At 40.3% G+C, this 18,739-nt stretch overlaps 1 protein-coding gene across 5 annotated transcripts in view; it reads right to left on the reverse strand.

Annotated features, from left to right (window-relative positions):
• Positions 1-18,739, reverse strand: part of APBB1IP (amyloid beta precursor protein binding family B member 1 interacting protein) — a 1,612,974-nt gene that overhangs the window by 943,618 nt on the left and 650,617 nt on the right. For all 5 annotated transcript variants that reach the window (XM_069648143.1, XM_069648145.1, XM_069648144.1 and 2 more), the window contains one exon: positions 5,302-5,618. In XM_069648143.1, coding sequence (XP_069504244.1) covers positions 5,302-5,618 — 317 coding nt within the window. The remainder of the gene's footprint in view (positions 1-5,301; positions 5,619-18,739) is intronic.

The following is an 18,739-nucleotide window of genomic DNA, read 5'->3' on the forward strand; positions in this document are numbered from 1 at the left end:
TGATAAAGAAACAGAGACATTACAGAAAGGCCTGAGTTTTGTTCCAACATATGACAGCACACTATTTGAGTCTAAAATAGAACTTTTTAAACTAATCAGAAAGATGAAACTAAAGGTGTTCTTTAGCGAACTGGACCATCAAGAAGCTAGGGAAGAAGCAGAACTCATGGAATTCAGAAGTAAAAGTACCTTTATCCCTCCAATAAGTATACCTTCAATTGAAATCTTCCAGAAACAAGTTACGAGAGATTTTGAAAAACTTAAGTTTAAAGGTCAGTCACCTCGAAACATGAAACCTCATGAACTAAGGTTGATACGTGACTTATATGGTGATCCAGCAATCACAATAAGGGCTGCGGACAAAGGAGGAGGTTTAGTACTGCTTAATACTAGAGAGTACGAAGAAGAATGTGAGAGACAACTAAGTGATGGCAATACGTATGCTAAATTGACACAAGATCCCACACCTGAGATAAAAGTAAATTTGAAGATTTTACTAGATAAAGCGGAGGAATTGGAGTGGATTAATCACCATACAAAGACATTTTTGACCAATTCACACCCGAAAATACCACACTTTTATACCCTTCCAAAGGTACATAAAGACCTCATCAAACCCCCCGGGAGACCTATTGTAGCAGGGATAAACAGCATCTTAGAACCTCTAGGTAAATATGTGGACTATTTTTTACAGCCACTGATTCAAAAAACCAATACATACATCAAGGACTCAACCCATTTTTTACAACTCTTGAACCGAACTCCATTCAATTGCAACAACATCTGTTTTACCATCGATGTTAAAAGCCTCTACACATTGATCCCCCACGATCTAGGGGGTGAGGCGGTGGAATGGATGCTGCTTAATGCTGAAGAGATACCAGCTCAGAAAGAATTCATAATGGTACTCCTGGAGTTTATTAGCAATAACTCATATTGCCAATACAAGAATGACTACTATCTCCAAGTGGCTGGGACAGCCATGGGAGCCACTATGGCCCCCTCTTATGCTAACTCATTCATGCACAAATTTGAATCTGAAAACATACTACAGAATGAATATTGGTACCCAAAATTGGGTCTTTGGATCAGATACATCGACGACATATTTGGAATATGGAAAGATACAGAGGAAGAACTGCTCAACTTCTTCACATATCTTAACAACATAGATGCCCGCATCCAATTTACTCAAGAACACTCCCTGACTAACATCCACTTTTTGGATGTAGACATTAAGATTACTAACACAGGCTATCAGACCACCATCTTTCGAAAACCTACAGATCGGAACAATCTATTACAACGCCTTAGCTTTCATCAACCGAGTCTCATAAAAAACCTTCCATACAGCCAGATGCTTAGAGTTAAAAGATTGGTAAGTGACCCGGAAGACTACAAGATAGCCATTCAAGAAATGGGGAGAAAGTTCCTTGAGAGGGGATATTCGGAAGAAGAAATAAATACAGCTCAGTCACGGGTAGACACACAAAGCAGAGAAGACCTATTGAAGATGAAAACTAAGCAAAAGTCGGCTCCACCACTGGTCTTTGTGTCTAAATACTCACGTCAAAGTAACCGAATTAAGTGTATCATTAAAAAACATTGGAACATATTATTATGTGATCAGAGAGTAGAACACCTGTTTAATGAAGTACCCACATTTGCCTATCAGCGAAGTCAAAGCCTAAAAGACAGACTTGTTCAAACAAAACCTACACTTAAGAAGAAACTCACAGAAAGAATTGGAACATTTCCTTGTTTGAATTGTAGCAATTGTAGTTATGTGATGAAAGGAGAAACAGTGAAACATCCCCATACAGGAGAGACAATCAGATTGAAAGATTTCGCTACATGTGACTCAATTAATGTGATTTATGCCATCAAGTGTCCGTGTGGACTGTACTATGTGGGTCAGACATTACGAGCAGCAAAATTTAGGTGGAATGAACATAGATCATGCATAAGGAACCACAATCTGAACTCAGCAGTGTCAAGACATTGGGATGAGAAGAGACACAACCTGGCTCAAATCCGCTTTGTTATCGTAGAAGTGGTTTCGAAAAGAGACACCCACGAGAATTTTCAAAGGAAAATGGATCAAAGAGAATCCTTTTGGATAGACCGTTTGAGTTCCCTGACTCCAAGGGGGCTCAATGAAGAAATAAACTTTATGTGTTTCTTATAATATCATGTCTGTAAAAGAGAATTAACTCTAGATTTTATTCACAGTAGATTGATATTTGCTATGAAAACAACCACTGCTATTGTTCCGCTAATTAACCGCATTTTATAGTTCTTGCCATGTCTTTTTCTAAGATTACACAAGATCTTGGTTTTTGTCTTCTTAATAGTGAAAACTCTTTGCTTAAATAACACCATAGTAATAGAATACATGTTCTAGAGTTGAACACTATGGTTTATTTTATATGCCTTACTACTCAAATTAAGTCATTTTGAACCTTTTACCTTGCACACTTTATTATGATCCGCTAAATGAATACACACTGCCAGTCCCCTAATTGCTCTGGCTCAGTAGACATGAGATTACAATCACGCGCGTCTACTTCGAATGGGTTGGTCACCATGGAGACATCCCCGCCCCCTGGCTTGCGCCCGAGGGTGGGGCGCGAGGCGTACGTGCTCCAATCTGGACCACAACGCCTCGCACCGTCTCCATGGTGACCTTTAAAACGAAAGGTAAACTAACGCTAGCGCGTTGTAAGCGGCTCACTCTGCGGTCACGTTTTGTGCACAACAGAAGCTTAGTAAGTACAGGAGTAATAGTTAGATTTCACAGGCTTTATCTACGGAAAGACTTGAGGATGACATAGTGTTTTTGTTAAACTTTTTTGTAGATCGTGTTGTATCCTCGCACAACACCACGATTTCAGCGTTCGGCATGACTAAGGTATGACACGCACGCATAGTTGTAAGAGAGAATATGCACACTATCTCCAGTTAACTAATTGGTATTCCGTTTTGCTTTTTTTTTTTTATCTCTACAAATGGACGCGATTCGCGGATTGGTATGTGATTTTTTGTAATAACCCTTAAACAATGGTTGTTGTATGTATATATACTATTAACAATGTAATAAGTCATGTTTTATTAATTGTTTGTTGCTATGATACCGCCCTGATGAAGGATTAATTCCGAAATGCATTGGCACTAGAGTATTATGGGCAATTGGAGATGCAAACTCATTGTGTGATTTACATGAACAAATTTTGGCGGCAAACATCACAGGAATGTGAATAAAACAATTCCTGTTAAAATATTTCTTTTAAAAATATTTCTTTGAAATTCATTACTTTTATATCATAAACTGGATACCTAATCTCTAATATATTAAATATTGGCAACCTATTTGGGGCTAACTGAGATGCGCCTTTCTTAACGAAGTGGTCCCACTTTGTTTCTTGGAAGAAATTGAAAGTGCAACATCCTCTGTTGGTCTCGGTCAATGTCCCTCATGTTTCGATACTCACGCATGAACTTGTACTCCTGCATGTACTTGCCCAGAGTGGCTTTTGACAGGGGGTGTGGAATACGAGTTGGATGATACCTTCACTTGACTATGTCCAATTCAGTCTTTCACAGTTCACACAGCAAGTGCTGCTGCAGATGTCAAAAGACTATGTGAAATACACCCCCCCCTACTCTGCCTCTCGCTTGTTTGGGTGCTGCTGATAGGTCCGAATGTGCCGTTCATTCACTGACTGGTGAATGACCCACCTCTCTCAATCTCTGTTGCTTCCGCCCACAAGAAAATCACCTAAACCACCCACATGGTTTCCCATTTCCTTCAGTTTCTCCTCCCAGGTGTCACTGGAGGAAACGTGTCTCGTCCACTCACTTCATGAGATAGATCATGACTGGTGTATCACCTGTCTACCTGAATCTCTGCTGCTTCCCCCCATAAACTGCATGCAAGTGTGACTCTCCCACAAGCAGCACTCAGGTGTTCCTGCTCTGCCTAGCTGCCATCCGATGGTGCATGGTCTCATTCACTTACTTCAAGAGAAGTACACTGACTGGTGTATCACACACTTTCACAAATCTCTGCTGCTTCCTCCCACCTAAATGATGCAAGTGTGACTATCCCACAGGCTTCCATATGGGTTTCTCAGCTCCTACTGCTCCTCCTACCATGTGTTACCCATTGGCATTTAACTCTTCCAATCACTTCAAGAGATGGGCATTAATGCATGTTTCACCCACCTCCCTGAATTATGTCTCCTCCCATGGAAATTCAACTAGCATGACTCTAACTGCCATCAGGAAATTAAGAGTTATGTGTGTGCCTCTCACAGTCATCCAAGTTGAACTCCCTTTCTGGGATTCTCTCTTCCTAAACCCACACACTTGCAGCACTTTTGTATTCACCCACTTTAAAACACTGACTGCATCTCTACAATGCTGCATATGCAAAACCTACTCACAATCTAACTCTTTGAGTCTCCAGTCACTAATTCTCCCTACCCTTCTTGCGACACAAATACTATAATTCCCTCCAAATGAACCCCCATTTTCTAAATGTCCTACGCCTGCATCCAGCAATAACCTCCTGCCTCTTTGAAAGCTGCCTAGGACTGAAAAGAGGTGCAATCATTTGCTCACCTTTTGGTCCATGTGGTTGAACTTTGGATTCACTTTTTAAAAGGTTTGTCAGAAGTTTGACCTGGTCGGATCAACAGAAATTTGGGTTATCCAAGGTGCTGGTGTTAAAGTTCATCAAGGTCAACTTCTGATTCAGGACAGGAGTGACTAGCTTGCCAACTATAATGCAAATGAAAGAAGAACAAGCCCTTTGAGAAAATCAGGGCCCTTGACTTCTTTGTGTGGCAGCACATATATAAGAATATCAGACTTTATTGTAACTTATTATGTGTATTTGTAGAGGGGTATCTTGGCACTACTGACAGAAGACAGATGTGTATTGTTACCTAACTTAATAGTACTAATTTTATTGACCTCGGGAGGATGAAGGGCTGAGTGCACCTGCCAAGACTCGAACCTCTGACCGTAAGGTCAAACAAAAGTCCCTGTAGTGGATGCATTATTCCAATGAGCCACAGACCTGGCATGTACCTTTTATTCTAGATTATTATGACATAACATATTTTGTTTTATGTCTGAATTTGTTGTAAAGAAATGCATAAGGTGACATTATGTAAAGTTGTTTGTTGGTGAAGGAACAGACCTATTGGTACAATTTCAAAGAAAATATATTTTTGCCATAACAAAATCTACTCAAATGTTCTATGAGAGTGCTGTACAATTGTGTATTGCGCTTACCTGATCTAGAGTCTCTTGAGGCGTTGCTTCTGGTGGGGGTGGTGGAGGTGGTAGAAGATCAAAATCAGGTTGCAGAAATGAAGGTGGGGGTGGTAGATCCTCCTGAAATGGTATATTGAAGTCATCAGGGGAGTTTGATTCATAATCAAAGGAAGAAGCACTTCCAAGATTGGTTTGACTAGCCAAGGATGTACTCTGTTGGTTTCCAGATGAGGGTTTCTTTGACTGGAATGCTTTCTGCTCAGCCTCGTTGATATCTGCTAACAGGTCTGCCATTAAAGCATCCAAGTCATTATCTTCCAGTTCATTTAGTGACTCTGTCAACGGAAACACAAGTACTTGAGCATTGAAGTCTGCACATATTTAATGATCTTGTTAAACTCATTTATTGGAATCAATCAGCAAAGCTTATTAGCACTTGGATATCCTTATTGACCTTGTCTGAACCAATCAAAATGTTCAGATTGCAGTCGAGAACTTCGGGTATTGACTGCATGCTGACCATTCTCACTTCAAAAGCAGAAAGGGAAACCACAATGCAATTTCCAGACAGGTTTTTTTTCAACAACACACTTCCTCTCTAGCACACCAGATAGAAAGCTAAAACGTGGGAATATGTTTTCATATTCCTATAGATAAACTGCATGGAGATCAAATTCAAATAACGACTGAGGCGGCAGTGGTTATACAACAAACATGAGTGACAATTTAAACCAGCCGAAGGACAACGACCATGAATGGTCGTGGCTAGCCACAGCCCTAAGTGCAAATCCTCGAATCTAATGCTAGGATCCCAGTCATTTCATCACTTACACCGTAGGATCGTGGAACACCAGAGGGAACACACATCTGTTTCAAAGCAACTAGATAAATGATCTAGATATAGCTTGTCTGCAAGAAACCTGGCTGATGGAGTGTCCAATGATGAATGGATTTGAAATCGCAATAAACCCAGCCAATAAAAAGTTAAAAGGAAGACCAATGGCAGGCCTACTAACAATAGTTCAGCAATCTTCTGGATTCAGGATCCTAAAATCTGAAAATATCTCACCCTGCATAGAATAACCACCGTCATGCGGCCGAAGAAACTGAATGAAGAACATGGGTTATTATTCATCATCAACGTATATTGGAATCATGCAGCAGCAGGTACTACATCGTTCATTGATCAAATCACAGTGATTATAGATGCAAAACAAGAATAAACAAACTTGCCTGCCATAATAGTTTGTGGAGATCTTAACATTGACTGCATAAACTACCAGAACAAAACTAGCTATGACATGCATGCAGAGGCTCAACTGATAACCCAATGGTGCCTTGAGATAGATCCATGTTAAATGGCAACAAAGTCGGTGACATCCCGGCCATCCCGACATGGCGAAGACTCAATCAAATCTCCACACTTGACTACATATTTGTATCTGAGTCTTTACAAACATTGTCCAAAAGGCTTGAGATAATAGCAATGGCCTCTAGTGATCATGATATGGTGAAGCTGAAATTACTCTTACCTAGCAGCAACAAACAATGCAAATGGAACCATGCTGCGTCGGTAGATTCAAATAGAATAAGACTAAAACTGAAAGATGATGATGTAAATCAAATTGCACTAAAATGCTGCAATGATGAGGAGGCTGTTAATTACCAGCACCTATTACTCCAATTTACGGGGAAAAAAAGGCCTAAAACAACCTCACTTTGTGCCCAAACATAAATACGACCTTGAAATTTCAAAGCACAAATGGCTGAAGCGATCAGAAATAAGAAACTTGCCACAAGCTGACACAACAGGGTTTCAAACTGCAAAAAAGCTGTCAAACAAAAATACAAAAATTGGATTAGAGCACATAAAGCAGTAATGCTACAGAATGATTCAGAACTGATGATGTTGAAAATGAAGAACAAAAACTCAGCGGAGTTCTGGAAAATCATTAACAGTAAAAGTACGTCACAGACTGCCCTTCAGACGAACATGGTCCCCGAGGCAACTTGGATTGCATTTTACACCAAGCTATTCAACAATAAAAGTGAAGATGACGATCTAAATCTACCACATCTTACTCATTGGGATCTCGGGTTTTAAAAAAACAACATATTGAGTACTGTTAATAAAGCAAGTTTATCAAGGGCCCCCGTACCGGATGGCTTGACAAACTTTCCAATCAAGAGAAATCCCGAGATATGGGCGGATCTCTGTGACACCCTATTCAAGAGAATCACCACCAAACGTGCCACCCCAAGATTGTGGAAAAGCTCAGTAGTTGTACCAACCTTCAAAAAAGGCAATATATCTAATCCAAAAGACTATCGACTGATAGCGTTGCTAGACGTCTTGGGAAAAATGTATGCAATGATCCTCCAACAAAAGTTGCTTAAATGGTCCTCGTAAAGTAATCACATTGATATCAGACACGCAGGTTTTGTAAAGGGTGTGGGCTGTTGCTTGAACCTCCTAATTCTAAACCTACTCAAAACAGAGGCGCTAAGAACCAAGAACAAAATCTATATGGCTTTTATAGATTTTTCATATGCCTTCGATAGTATTGACCGAGGCAAGCTGTGGAGGAAGCCAAGAGATTGGGATTGCGCTGTTAGCCTACTAGCAGCCATTAAAGAACTTCATACGGATACCAACATCAAAATCTGATTGGATCAAAACGGGACCTTATCTACAGCAATTAACATATTTAGGGGTGTGAAACAAGGATGTCCCCTTGCAACCATTATTTTTTGGTTATTTATCTCCGATATTGGTGCTGCAATCAACGGAGTACCTTCATTTCCACCGAAAGTAAACGGCTCACATGTGAGCTGGTTAGTGTATGCTGACAACTTAATATTACTAGCTATGACCCCAATTGGCCTACAACATAAATTGGATGCAGTCGAACATACGTCAAAGCTAACGGTCTCCACATTAACAAAAAGAAGTCCGAAATAATGTCCCTGCAAAATCTGGTGACGAGAGGAAACACCAGCAAAAAGAAATGTGTCTGGAGTATAGAAAAGGAGATTCTAAACACAACATCCACAACCAAATACCTAGGTATGAGAATTAGTTCAAATGTCAATGACGGCCCATGGGCTGAACTGCTAAAAGCAAATGTCAACAGTTAGCATGCCAAGCACTCATACTGAACAAACAAAATGGGAAGTTTTTCGTTAAGACCGGTGATTAACTTCTACCAACAAAAGGTAATGCTATCACTAACTTATGATGTTGAAAATGTGATTGGCTGCTCTTATGAACCTGGAAAACATATCTTGGGTTAAAGTACTCCAGCTTCCAAAGGGAACCTCTACTGCATGCTTTTGTCATGAATTAAGCTTAATTTCGATCAACGCACGAGCATGCTGGAACCTACTAACCCTCTTTCGGAAAACAATGATACCACAGTTTCAAATCTTACACAATCCTTGCAATGATAATCCAAATACCATGCTATCTTTGTGGAACAATCGAAGTGTAGAAGTTTTTTTTTTTTTTTATTGTTGTATGATTAGTTTAAATAAAACCTTATACAACATAAAGTACATTCCAAACAAGTAGAAAAATACATTTCATTTTATGAGCAGAACATTTTTAACACTTTTATCAACTTTTAAAATCGTTCCCAGACATAAAATCAAATTCCATATGTATTATAAACAGTTTACATTTCATATACCGTATATCATTTCATATACCATAGGATCAATCTAGTCTCTACTCATTGAATTCCTTATTTTTTGCTTCCAGTTCCTCCTGAATATTAAGTAGGAGTGAATTCAATGCGAGGATTAGGGAGATATTTACTCCCCACATGCAGCGACTCCAGAACAGATTCTTCGACATTTCCCAATCCCCCTCAAATCTATCTGTAAAGTAGAGAGATCTTTTATTCCCAAAATGGGTGCATGTCAGGAGAAGGTGCCTAAGTGTTTCTGTCATGTCAGTCGCTCCACAAAATCGACATGCGAGATTTTTAGAATTATCCTTCGACCCTTTTTCTGTATGGGTCCAATGGTAAATTCTTTCTAGAGTGGGCATCTGATTTAGTCTGAAACGCATAAATGTAGTTCTCGCCTTCTGGCAAAGAAATCTTTGAATATATAGAGGAATCGATTCCCTTGCATGCAAAAATTTAGCATACTCCTTGTAGGTAACATGGGACTCAATATCATTTACTGTGTCTACCCAGTCTGACCTAAATAAAGATTTTTTGACTAGTCCCGGTCGTTGAATCAGATCATCTAAACAAAGTCCTAGCGATTCCAACAAAAAGAACATTCTATCGCTAAAACTCTTAATAGATAGTACCGTCCCCGTTTTGACTACCTTATTCAACAACTCATATAAAGTGTTTATCGGAGGATCATATATTTTTCTAAAAGAGGAGAGTTGCCTCCACAAGTATCTGGCTTTAAGTGATATGAGACATAGCTCGTGCCGAATAATGGAATTGGGGATTGCCCTAGAAAGGCCCATTGCTTCCTTCCACAGTTTCCCCTATATCACATTTAGGTATGAACTCAAGTCCTTTGTACAAATGTCCAAACCGTACAAAAGAACCGGTTCACATTTCGCAAGGTAGAATCGTCTAATAGGCAGAAGCGAAAATTTACAGACCTTTCCCCTCAGAAACTTCATCTGATTCTTTAGTTTAGCTGTTTTATCCCCAAGATTCAGTTTCCACATCTTTAAGCTAGATTGGTTGGAAAAATTATAACCCAGATAGGTTATGGCCTGAACCTGTTCCACCGAGTTATCTCCCATCTTCCAGATACATGGTTTGGCATCTCTTTTCCTAGAAATTACAATCGTTTGGGATTTCGAAGCGTTGGGGGAGAGATTTTTCGCCAGTGCATATTGATAAAAAATATCCATCCTTCTGCGAAGGCCTCTCGGGGTACGATCAAAAAGGATAAAGTCATCTGCAAAGGCCATCCACTCGATAGCCAAGCTACCCAACCTGACCGGAGCAATGGAAGGGCCCTGCCACATGTCCTCCACATCGCTAACGTACAGGTTAAAGAGCGTGGGTGCAAGGGAGCAGCCCTGCTTGACCCCAACCTCAGTATCAACTGCATCGGATAGGGAACCTTCTTGTGATAAACGTACCCTAACGGAGGTATTCCTATGTAGAAGAGCCAAGATTTGGACAATCTTGCGTGGAACATTCATAGCTAACAATTTTGTCCACAATCTTGCTCTAATAACCCCATCAAAGGCATTAGAGAGGTCCAGGGAAGCCATGTATACCTCTCCCATTTTAGTTTGGTGAACTGTATCTCTTAGATGAGCCAAAATCATCCCATTCAGGTCGGTTCCCAAGCCCTCTCTGAAACCAACCTGGAATTTACTATAGCAGGCCTTCCCTCTAATAACCTTATTAAGGTCCCTCAAAAGCAAAATACCAAAGACTTTGCTCGCTGCATCTAACAGTGCTATAGGCCTGTAGTTCTGTGGATTTAGGACGTCCCCTTTTTTATAAATAGGAATTATAATGCTCTGCGACCAGGTTTTAGGGATGGAATGATATTTAAATACATCATCAAATATGGGTTTGAGTAACTTAGCCCACATTTCCGGGGCCGCCTTTATAACAAAGGGGGGAATACCATCGGGGCCCGGTGCTCTAGAAGGTTTGAGCTTATTGATGGCCCATTTGATATCCTCTATATCCCACAAACACTCACTTACAACCGGAGGGCCCAAGTTAACATCCTGTTCCCTAGAGAGATTAGCGGGTAGAGCGAACTTTGCCTTATAAAAGAGAGTCCACACATCCGCTTGAATGGGGCAGTCTAATTTATCTTTAGCAGGCGTGAGTATGGAGTTGATGGTAGACCAAAATTTAACCTCTCTTCCCTTGCATAGATTATACATCATCAGTTGATGTGTTTCGTGATATTGATCCATTCTAAGAGACTTGATAAAGTTTTTGTAGTTCCGAATTATTTTTTTCTTTTTCAGCCTAAATTCCGCGGAAAGGAATAGATGCTTTTTTCAAGACTTTAATTTCCCTATATTTAGTATGCTTGGCTTTTTGAATTCTGGGATCAGCCGCCCGCACCCTCGGTGTCGGCACCCCCAGATCTCTGGCCATACTCATTTTATAGACACATGACAAAATAATATTATAGTAGGAACCTCCCAACTCAATGTCATCCCCCCTGATACTTTGAAGCTGTACCTGTGACAGATTTTCCAACACCAAGGTATTAAATTTCTTAATTATTTTCTTATTCCAAGTAACCCTTCTCCCATTGTTTCCCACCTCTAAACCCTGCAACATGGGATTGATATAAATACCCTTGTCGGGGATGAAGAGAGAAAAACATAAGGGAACGTGATCACTGAACTCGACCTCCATATGTGACAGTTTTCCACAAGCTTGCTTCCAGCCATTAGATACATAGAAGAAATCAATTCTAGAGCTCTTACTTCCTCTTTTCCAAGTATGTTTAGGAAGATTCCAATCTAAGGCATGGTCTAAAAGACCCAAATCCCAGTTATCTAAGTAATTATCCCACCTTATACCTCTTTTTGTAGTCGTACTAAGAAGTCTAGGTAATACCCCTCTTTCATTAAGCACCGAACCATCGGCACAAGCTGAGTTAAAATCCCCTCCCAAAATAATGCGATTTCCAAACCCTTTCTCAAACCAATTTCCCAAGATTATATCTAGAGAGTCCTCCACTTCCTCAATGTCTACTTTTAGCGGATTCCAATAGAGGTTCAAAAGGAGTATCGGCTCTAAATTATTCTCCCTAGATAGCATAATAGCCAGAAGCCAGTTACTCCTAAATATCACCTCACCTACGAACCCCAAGTTACGATCGATGGCAATAATCAGGCCTCCGCTGGGTCTGCCCAGCTGACCCCTGGTAGCTACTGAAGAAAAAGCGTAGAAATCTTCTATGTGCATATCTGAAAGCATCATAGTTTCCTGTAAGAAATAGATACGGGGGCGTACATAATTTTCCCTTTTATTCAGAAACGTGTTGAGATTGATTCCCCCACAAGAATTCCAAGAGATCACCTCAATCTCTATATAGTTAGGAACACCCCTTGTCTTGTCTAAATGTTTCCAAGGTTTTGAGTGCCGGTTGTAGCCATGACCAATCCTGATTATTATTCAGGAGGCTTGAAATCAGTGCCAACCCTGGGCCCAAATTTTCTAATTTATTATTATCAAGTTGAATAATTTGTTTGATTTGACTGTTATTCGGTTCCTGATATTCAAGAAAATGATTGGCCTCTTTCTTATCTGCTAATGAGAGTAGATCATAGCCCAAAGAATTAAGGTTTTTTTCTTGGGCACGCACCATATCTGCTACCATTTCCGAATGAAAGCAACTTACCATTCTGTGGTTGTTGCAGTTAGGAAGAGATATGGCATCTACATCATCTGTTGTTATAGCTCGTAGCACATGGATCTTTTTAAACAGATTTAAAAGATGAGTTCTGTTCAAGTTAACCTGAGAGTCTGTTATATTATTGTTAATCCAACCCACTATTTTCCCTGTACAGAGCTTAATAGGGGCCTGAATCACGGTAGATTGCTTCTTTGTATGATCTACTCCAGAAGGGATCATAGCATCATCTTCCGGATCTTGTAGTTTTGGTGGTTCTATATTTTGGGGGTTTCTTTCCATAATATTAGTGGTAGAACCACTATACCTCCCACACAATTCGGTCAACCCCTTAACGGGATGGGTAGTATTACTTATAGCTGGCAGAGTTTCTTGGGAAACCGTAGGGAATTTGACTTGTTGTGTGCCTACAGATGTTCTGGCGTGTTTAGTGCTAATTATTGTGCCAAAAGCTGTCATCTTTGTTTGTTTGGTTTGAATAAGCTCAAATCCACGTTTCAGCAAGTTATTCTTTTCTTTATTAGCGTCTATAATAGTTTCCCCACAAGCCACCGGGCCTTTATTATTCTCGCCCTGAACTGGATTCTCTTCCTTATGAGCATTCTTGGGACCCCCCCCTAACTTCCGTCTCTTCCTGAAGCGCGATGTTTCTAATACCTTTAAGGTTGGCATTTCTACCTTTAATTTTTGTATTGGGCATGTTTTTGCTTTTTTTAAGTGTCCTCCCCTGCTTTTTAGATTTATTACGCTTACCCACTGGGGATTGGGGCACCTCATTTATATTATAGTCGGAAATATTCACAGGCACTCTTCCATCATTGTTACTCTTTGCCTCCAATTCCAGCTCTTGATTTGATGATTTTTTCTCTCTATGTTTGGTCTTATGTTTGCTTTTTAGCCCTTTAATTGGTGTGGTGTATTGAGGGGATCTTGTATCTTCACTACTGATGTTCAAAAGTTCTATGTCATTAAGGGATACTCTCGTATGCATCTGTGTACTGTGATTATCCAACTCCTGATCTTCGGAGCACCCTTCAGTTGCCATCATTATGACATCTACGAGGGTTGAAGGACTATCGGGAGAAACCATTTTATTTCCGTAATTACTATTGTTGTCCTCATTACCTTTTTGGCCCTGGGAATCGCGTTCCCCTAGCTCTCTCTTAGATGAAGTGGGGCGGTCTCCTGAAAGCATAACTTCCAACAGAGTGGTAATTTTTGCATCCATGGTAGTTAATCTTATGTCCTGATCCTTTCTAAATTTGTCACATCGACTCTGTTCTTTAATAATATGCTCCTTCATGGTCTTGCCCTCTACTATTCCCTCCAAAAATGCCAGACGAGACACCAGCTGATTGAAAGCCGCTTTTTGCCCTATCATAGAGCCCGCCATAGTCTCTTGAGACTCCCCCAGCGTTTTCAGGGCCAGATTTAGACTAATGTGTAGGTTCGATAGGAGTGGTAACAAATAATCCCCTCTCTCCTTCCTACTTAAACCAGATGTTTCTTGTTTATCTTCTTCTACTACATGGTTTTCTCGTAGAAATTGCTGGGGATCCGTTGCTTTGTCTTCCATTTGCACTATTGTTTCCTCCCATTTGTCAGTTTGAGTAGAGGCTATTTTATTGTGTATAGACGAATTGGCTGTTTCTATGGGCAATTTAACCAGAGATTGTTGCGTACCCACTAGTTGATTCCCAGTTATGTAGTTGTTTTCATCACATGGGTATGAGTAAGAAGGCGCACCCTCCGATAGACTCCTTGCCCCCTTTCCATTATGCACAGATCTACCTGCTGGTATCTCTAAATCCACAATTTCTTTAAGCAAAACACCAGTAGCATCTGCCATAGTAAAGAAAGAGTCATCTAAATCGCTTTCCCCAATAGGTTGATTGGGATTATACTTTGGCCGACTAGGAGTCCCTTTAGAATGTACCCCCCCATCATTTAGTTTAAGGGTTTCTAACCTTGGAGAATTTATGGAAGACTGCACATTATAATAATTCTCCTTTCCAAAAATGAATGTAGCTGGCGAAATATGTGAAAATTGCATGAATCCGGATGGTTTTATACCCTTCCAAGGTAGCGATTCTAAACCTTCTCCATCTTGTGTTTTTCTATTCAAAATCTTCCTCTGAAGGGGGGTAGAAGCGTGATAGCGGACTACCTTTTTAGTACCAATAAAGCTTTGTTGGAGGCATTCTTCATCTGTAAGTTCCTGTCTAAATTCTGGTTTGTCCCTATGAACCCCATTAAATTCGGAATCTGCTAACTCCATATCCCCATAGCTAGGGGCTACGACATCGGACACTATGAGGTCGGTAGAAGCGGAGCCCCTCTGACCCCCTTCAGCACTTAAAATAGACTTTTCTTTAGTCTTACCCACAGCTAAAATAGGGTTAGGCATATTTCCAGTAGAATTTGTGTACGCAGGTGCCTCACTGAGCCTCCCGGAGCCAGGTTGAACCTCTACTATTATAGGTGCTTGGTTCTCAACAGTTTCAAACCCACTTCTAAGTGCGGGCATGTTAAAAGTAGATGCACAGATACTATGTTACTTACAGAGGGGAGCACAGCTCGCAGCCTCTAGGTATTAATGATAATATCTCCGAAGTGGCTATGAGTAAAATCAATAAAAACAATAGCTGGGAACAAAAGATATGCAATTAAAAGAGTATATTATGTTTGTCATTTACTTTTAAAATCAGTATCACATATATATAGAAGCATCACCTTGGGAACGCCCGATGGCTTGAGGAGCAGCTAGAGTCCGTCTCTGCTCCCCAGTGTCCAGCTAAGAGCAACAGTTGACCCCTGTAGATACTTCTTAGTAAGTGAGACCCAACCGGGCTTCCTGCGCCACCCTGAGCCAAACAGCAGCAAAACAGTACAGCTAAAGATAGACTGCAACGCCCTTTACTCCGCGGTCGGGCTTAACGCCGCAAGGGTGGTTTGGGCTGGACTATGAGGCTGCACAAAGTCACGTGATTGCCCACGTGATCGCCGGTTGGCTCCGCCTCCTCCCGGAAGCGAGCGTGCCTCAGCAAGAGACCTCCGTGGCTCGCAGTGCCAAGGATAATGTTTCCAAATGAACGTTCTTACAAATATAGCAGCGCTCTCCTCCAACAACAGAATACACCGCAAGGGCGGTTTGGGCTGGACTATGAGGCTGCACAAAGTCACGTGATTGCCCACGTGATCGCCGGTTGGCTCCGCCTCCTCCCGGAAGCGAGCGTGCCTCAGCAAGAGCCCTCCGTGGCTCGCAGTGCCAAGGATAATGTTTCCAAATGAACGTTCTTACAAATATAGCAGCGCTCTCCTCCAACAACAGAATACCACATATACCACATATACAGAATACAGAATAACAGTGTAGAAGTATTAAAAGAACACAACATTGATCTAACCACGCTCCTTGAAAATCCAGATTTGGCGAAAAGGAAATTATTGCGATCTGACTGGTTTCAGACGAGTGAACAAAGAAGAAACCCCAAGCTCATGCAAGACGTCCCTAACGAAGCAAGAGAGCATAACAAATTGCAAGAGTATGTTTCACTATTTCCTGACCAAACAACAAACATTAAATGTGGATGACTGGTGGCAAATCATGTTTGATGGAACCGAACGAAAACTGACATTTGCACTCATATTTTATTTTAAAGTCATCCGAGATTGTTTGGCTGAGATGAGCTGTGAGCCAAATTTGCAAGGTCCTCAAAAATAAGAAAGCACATTGCAGGAAGAACAGCTATGAGACTGATATCCATTTGATTTTAAGGAGTGTCATGAAATTCCTTTTTTTGGATAAAAGATTGAAGTAAATCTGTTTAGTTTTAAAGGTTTAAATAAACCAATAATAAAAAATAATAATAGCTAAACTCTTTACCTTTACATGACCCCTTATGCATGCTCATGTCCAGCCCACTACAGTTTAAACAAGCGTGTAAAGAAAATACTTAACTTATAAAGACAAGCTTGTTAGTTACACACTACAAAATAAAACCACATTTAATTTATTAACTCAATTTTTCTATTTACTTTATTCAGTAAAGTAACGTTTTTATTTCATCAACAAAACTCCAAAGCATGCATTGTACTACCACCATGAGCCTTATATTCCTTGGCCCTTCCCCAACTTATTATCCCACAATAACTACCCCTCCTTGAGTCTAGAAGGCAATATTATCATCATTTTTATACTTAACGATAGTATCCTGGCCCCGGGAGTAATTAGATCGCTCTGTACAGTACTTCTCAGATCTGCCAAAACAACAATATGCAGCCACCACACAAAATTAAAACACAAAGTGCAGAAAAGAACCCATGTCCGTTTACACGATCCATATAAAAAATAAGAAAACAACGTTAACTAAAAAAGAAAAATAGCATGAGAACCTCAACCAAACACAGAAGCAGTCAGGTAGACAGGGACAACTGAGGGAGACATTGTCATTTATTTTTTATTTTACACTGTGTTACTCTGCTGTGCCTCCCACCATCTATACCCTTTTCTCTTATAGCTGTATATGTAGAGGGCAATTGTGAATGCTGTCGCTGTCATTTTTGCCCCAAGATAAATAAGTGGCTGAAAGATCCAGAGTGGAACAAAGTAGGTAAGAAAAGAGAAACACATGTAAAGAAATGCATCCTGAGAGAATCATTTCTTACTGATAGCTTATTTCAAGGTTGGAGGGCAGCAGCCAAGAATGCATGAGAAGAAGAGTTTATTAGACATAAATTAAAATGGAAGAGAACTGTTATTGATCGCTTGGTTCGTGGTTTCCTCATTACGATGAGGATTTGGACTAAGTCCATTTGAATCTGCTTCACTTTTCTGGAACAGCTTACTTTTTTCTGAAAAGGATGGTCTTAACGGATGAAGAACTTGTAAAACTGTCTTTGAAAATTGAATCAAGTAAATAACAAAAAAAATTAAAAGATGAAAGTTGGAGGACAGCAGCCAAGAATGCAGGAGAAGAAGAGTTCATTAGCCAGGCAACATTCTTGAATGTAATGATGTTTTACTTGCATATAGTATTTTACATGTATCTTAAAACGGAATTGAGTAGGATGTTTTAATGTGCATTGATTTCTACCATATATATGTTTGGATTTTATGGGCTTGTCCCAAAATAAAACTATACAACAATAGTTGTCATGCTAAAGCCTAGGAACATCAAGCCTTAGCAGGCTGGCAATTATTCTTAAAAAGAACAGAATGTCATGTATTTGTCAGATAGGTGGGTTGGCCCAGGACAAACTCCTCAAATATCATTCAACAAAAACATGAAGAGTGAGCCTGTGAAGCTGCCAAATAATATGAGTGATAAGGTCAGAGCAGTACGACCAGGACAATTGTCATGATACAATAGAAGAAAGAAGCAAACCTGAAAAGACATCATGTCTGCCACACTAGAGGGACCAAACGAGAGCCTGCACATTGCATAAACAACTTTCAAACCCTGCTAAAATTGGCTTCAGCAAACATATTTACGTAGTCCTTAAATATTGATATGACTAAAACTGAGAAGCTAGTATAGCATGGCCTCACATAAGTGCATCAATATGTTGAATGCAGAAAGATGACTATAGTTCAAATTCCTGCCCCATACCGTTTGCATGAGTGAGGGAATGATTAGGCAATACCATAGCTCCCCCCTTTCCCATCTGGCACAGCAATGTTGTGGGCCATGTGGTTCCCTAAATTCCTGTTTGCAGATAGACTTAGTAGCCAACACTCCCTACTTGTATATGGTGTCCTCGAAGACGTCTTGCAATGTACATTATGTGGCATTTGTAGTCTCTAGACAGCATACAAGTATATGAGCCTATGTGCAATGCTGCAACCAATAGGAAGGGGGAGGGCTGTTATTTACATGTTGTTGTAAAATAGACGAACTAGAATAAAAAGAGAAAGTGCGACAATAAAATGTTAAGGAAAGCGTACACATGTCCTATAGAATTGGGTCGTCGTCGCAGCTGAGGAACAGCAACAATTAAGGATTGAGTGTTAAAGGCCATGGAGAAACACGTTATTGTGGAACCAGTGTGGGACTTCTGTGCAAATACAATTCTG

The sequence above is a fragment of the Ambystoma mexicanum genome, chromosome 2q (genome assembly GCF_040938575.1).
Source record: "Ambystoma mexicanum isolate Mex_15411 chromosome 2q, UKY_AmexF1_1, whole genome shotgun sequence".
NCBI lineage: Eukaryota > Metazoa > Chordata > Amphibia > Caudata > Ambystomatidae > Ambystoma > Ambystoma mexicanum.